At 39.5% G+C, this 3,545-nt stretch overlaps 1 protein-coding gene across 1 annotated transcript; it reads right to left on the bottom strand.

Moving 5' to 3' along the window:
* Nucleotides 1-1,598: 1,598 nt before the first annotated feature.
* LOC101097641 (putative olfactory receptor 2B3) lies at nucleotides 1,599-2,572 on the bottom strand. Its single transcript, XM_003985620.5, has one exon. The coding sequence runs from the start codon at nucleotides 2,570-2,572 to the stop codon at nucleotides 1,637-1,639; it is 936 nt and encodes a 311-aa protein (XP_003985669.2). The 3' UTR covers nucleotides 1,599-1,636.
* Between the last annotated feature and the right edge of the window lie 973 nt (nucleotides 2,573-3,545).

Below are 3,545 nucleotides of genomic sequence, written 5' to 3'. Positions count from 1 at the left end.
AGGGAATTAAAAGCAAAAATGAACTATTGGGACCTCATCAAGATAAAAAGCTTATGCATTGCAAAGGAAACAATCAACAAAACAAAGGCAACTGACAGAATGGGAAAAGATATTTGCAAATGACATCAGACAAAGGGCTAGTATACAAAACCTATAAAGAACTCACCAAACTCCACACCCGAAAAAACAAATAATCAAGTGAAGAAATGGGCAGAAGACATGAATAGACACTTTTCCAAAGAAGACATCCAGATGGCCAACAGGCACATGAAAAGATGTTCAACGTCACTCCTCATCATGGAAACACAAATCAAAACCACACTAAGATGCCACCTAACACTGGTCAGACTGGCTAAAATGAACAAATCAGGAGTCTGTAGATGCTGGTGAGGATATGGAGAAACGGGAACCCTCTTGCACTGTTGGTGGGAATGCAAACTTGTACAGCCACTCTGGAAAACAGTGTGGAGGTTCCTCAAAAAATTAAAAATAGACCAACCCTATTACCCAGCAATAGCACTGCTAGTATTTTACCCAAGGAATACAGGAGTACTGATGCATAGGGGCACTTGTACCCCATTGTTTATAGCAGCACTTCCAACAATAGCCAAATTATGGAAAGAAACTAAATGTCCATCAACTGACAAATGGAAAAAGAAGATGTGGTTTATATATACAGTGGGACACTACTTGGCAATGAGAAAGAATGAAATGTGACCATTTGCAGCAACGTGGATAGAACTGGAAGATATTCTGCTAAGTGAAATAAGTCAGTTAGAGAAAGACAGATATTATATGTTTTCACTCATAGGTGTATCTTGAGAAACTTAACAGAAGTTCACGGGGGAGAGAAAGCAAAAAAATTACAGAGAGGGAGGGAGGCAAACCATAAGAGACTCTTGGATACTGAGAACAAACTGGGGGTTGATGGCAGATAGAGGAGAGAGGTACGTGCGTGATGGGAATTGAGGAGGGCACTTGTTGGGATGAACACTGGGTGTTGTATGGAAACCAATTTTTCAATAAATTATATTAAAAACTAAATAAAATAAAAAATACAAAGTAAATATAATAAAAAAAGAATAGAGCAGGAAATGAAGCTCAGCTGACATTTCAAGTCTCTAGTATGAGATGTACACTCCTAACTAGTTGGAGCCCACTAGATTGTGGTGTGTGAGCCCACACACAGCGAACAGCTCTGGAAGGAGCACACGATGGATTTATCAAGGGGTGTGAGGGTGAAGTGACTGAGGGCTTCAGTGCTGATGGGAACTCTTTGGCTTGAGATCATAGGCTATTTAATAATAAAGGTGTAAAAGTCACAAACTAAGATGTTAAGACAAAGGTGGTATTAGAACAGATCATATATAAACAGGAAGATCAACCATCCAAGTGTACTCAAGGAACAGAGTGCATTGGGGGAAATTCTGGAAAGGTATCTTTCCAGATACTTAGAAAAGGGAACTTAGAAAAGGTATCTCAGCATTGCCTTTGAAAAAGGAGGACGTTTCTAACTTTTGGTAGAATTCAGTGAAATCATAAGAACCAGGAAAGTAGGAAATCAGTTCAAATGTTATCACCACTTGCAAGGATAGAAACTCATAGAGGACCCTCATCACAATGGAATACTTATTTCTTACAGAAAAAAGATTTTTTTCATCACCCTCTTGAAGGCCTCCTTCATATCTTTATTTCTAAGGCTGTAGATAAGGGGGTTCAACATGGGTGTAATGATCCCATAGAAGAGGGAAACCATCTTTCCCCAGTCCTTAGAGGTGGATGAAGGTGGTTGTAGATACATGTAGATGGCTGTACCAAAAAAGAGAGCGACCACAACCATGTGGGACCCACATGTCCCAAAAGCTTTTTGTCGTCCTTCTGCTGACCTGATTCTCAACACTGCTTGAGCTATAAAGCCATAAGAAATGAGGATTAATGTCACTGGAATTAGCAGAATTAATACACTAAAGAAAAAGAGCTCAGACTCAATAGGCTTTGTGTCAGCACACGACAACTTGAGAAGGGCAGGCACCTCACAGAAAAAGTGGTCCACTTCCTGGCGACCACAACGTGGCATGTTAAGGGTCAAGGAAGACTGCAACACTGAATTACCAAAGCCAGTGAACCACGAGAAGGCTACCACCCTTAAGCAGAACCAATGATTCATAATAACTACATAGTGCAGGGGTTTGCAGACTGCCACATATCTGTCAAAGGACATGACAGCCAGGAGGAGACACTCAGTAGCTCCCAGGGCCAGGAAGATGATGAGCTGTGCCACACAGCCACCGTAGCTGATGGTCTTTTTGTTGCGACAAATATTTGTCAACATATGAGGGACTGTGCTTGTGGTATAGCACAGATCTAAGATGGAGAGATTAGTGAGGAAGAAATACATGGGTGTATGAAGTTTAGGATCCAGAATGCACACCATCATGATGGACACATTGCCAAAGATGGTGAATGTATATGATATTAATAGAAGCACAAACAGGGGCATCTGTAGCCAGGGCCTGTCTGAGAAGCCAAGTAGTATAAACTCTCTTGCGGAGCTCTCATTAGCCCAATTCATGATGACTCACTTATTTTTCTTCCTAAAAATATAAAATAGGAAAGTAGTCAGTAGATAATTATTGAAAACTCTTATTGAAACCGAACTTAATGATAATGAATGATTCAACACCAAACATAATTGATGGTAATCATAAGTTACTATAAATTTATAGTTTATGAAATACGATATGATTCTCTTAGGTTAGAAAGTAGTTCTGTCTTAGTAGTTATGTTTAACTTACTTTATGAGGTAAATCATTACTTTTGAATGACAAAGTATATAAACGTATATGCAGGGGGCACAGACAATTGTAAATGCCCAAGACATTTCAATTTTTCTCCGTTTTGTTAGGTGTGCACAAAGTATCTTCAGGTGTACATTAGATTCCGCTGTACAGTATGGTGATTGACACTTACACACACTTGTGCTCATCAAAACAGGTACACTCCTTAGTACCCATATCAGATTTTCACTTGATAATCTAATCGCTACTTGACTGAAATGTGACAGATAGATGAAAATCTGTATTTTATTGCTATTATGACTCAGTGAGCATGAATACTCTGCATACCCAGTAGTGATGAGGGCTAGACCCAAGTCCTGGACCTAAAGGCCATTCTTTTTTCTATACCATATCTCCTCCCCTGTATACAGAGAACACAGCAAGACTGATTAAAGACCACATGCCAGTGATTATACACCAAATAGAACAGCAAGAATCAAATAATCAAGTTGATTTTCCTTAGTGTGGAAGTTATCAGTTATCAGATAAGTTATCAGTTAAGAGATAAAACCCAAGTGCACTTAAGTTTCTCAATCCACCTTGTGTTTTTAAATGCAGGGTCATTAGTAGGACTTACACCATTGGAATTTACAAGTGTGAACATAGTGAGTGATGCTAGACAGAGAATAGGGTACTGTAAAGGAGGGTAACATGACAGGAGAGACCTACCTCACACTGGGTGGAACAGCTTTTACAGCAGGAGAAGCA

The sequence above is a fragment of the Felis catus genome, chromosome B2 (assembly GCF_018350175.1).
Source record: "Felis catus isolate Fca126 chromosome B2, F.catus_Fca126_mat1.0, whole genome shotgun sequence".
Lineage (NCBI taxonomy): Eukaryota > Metazoa > Chordata > Mammalia > Carnivora > Felidae > Felis > Felis catus.
The sequence above is the reverse complement of the archived record's forward strand: the minus strand, read 5'-3'. Positions and strand labels throughout refer to the sequence as shown.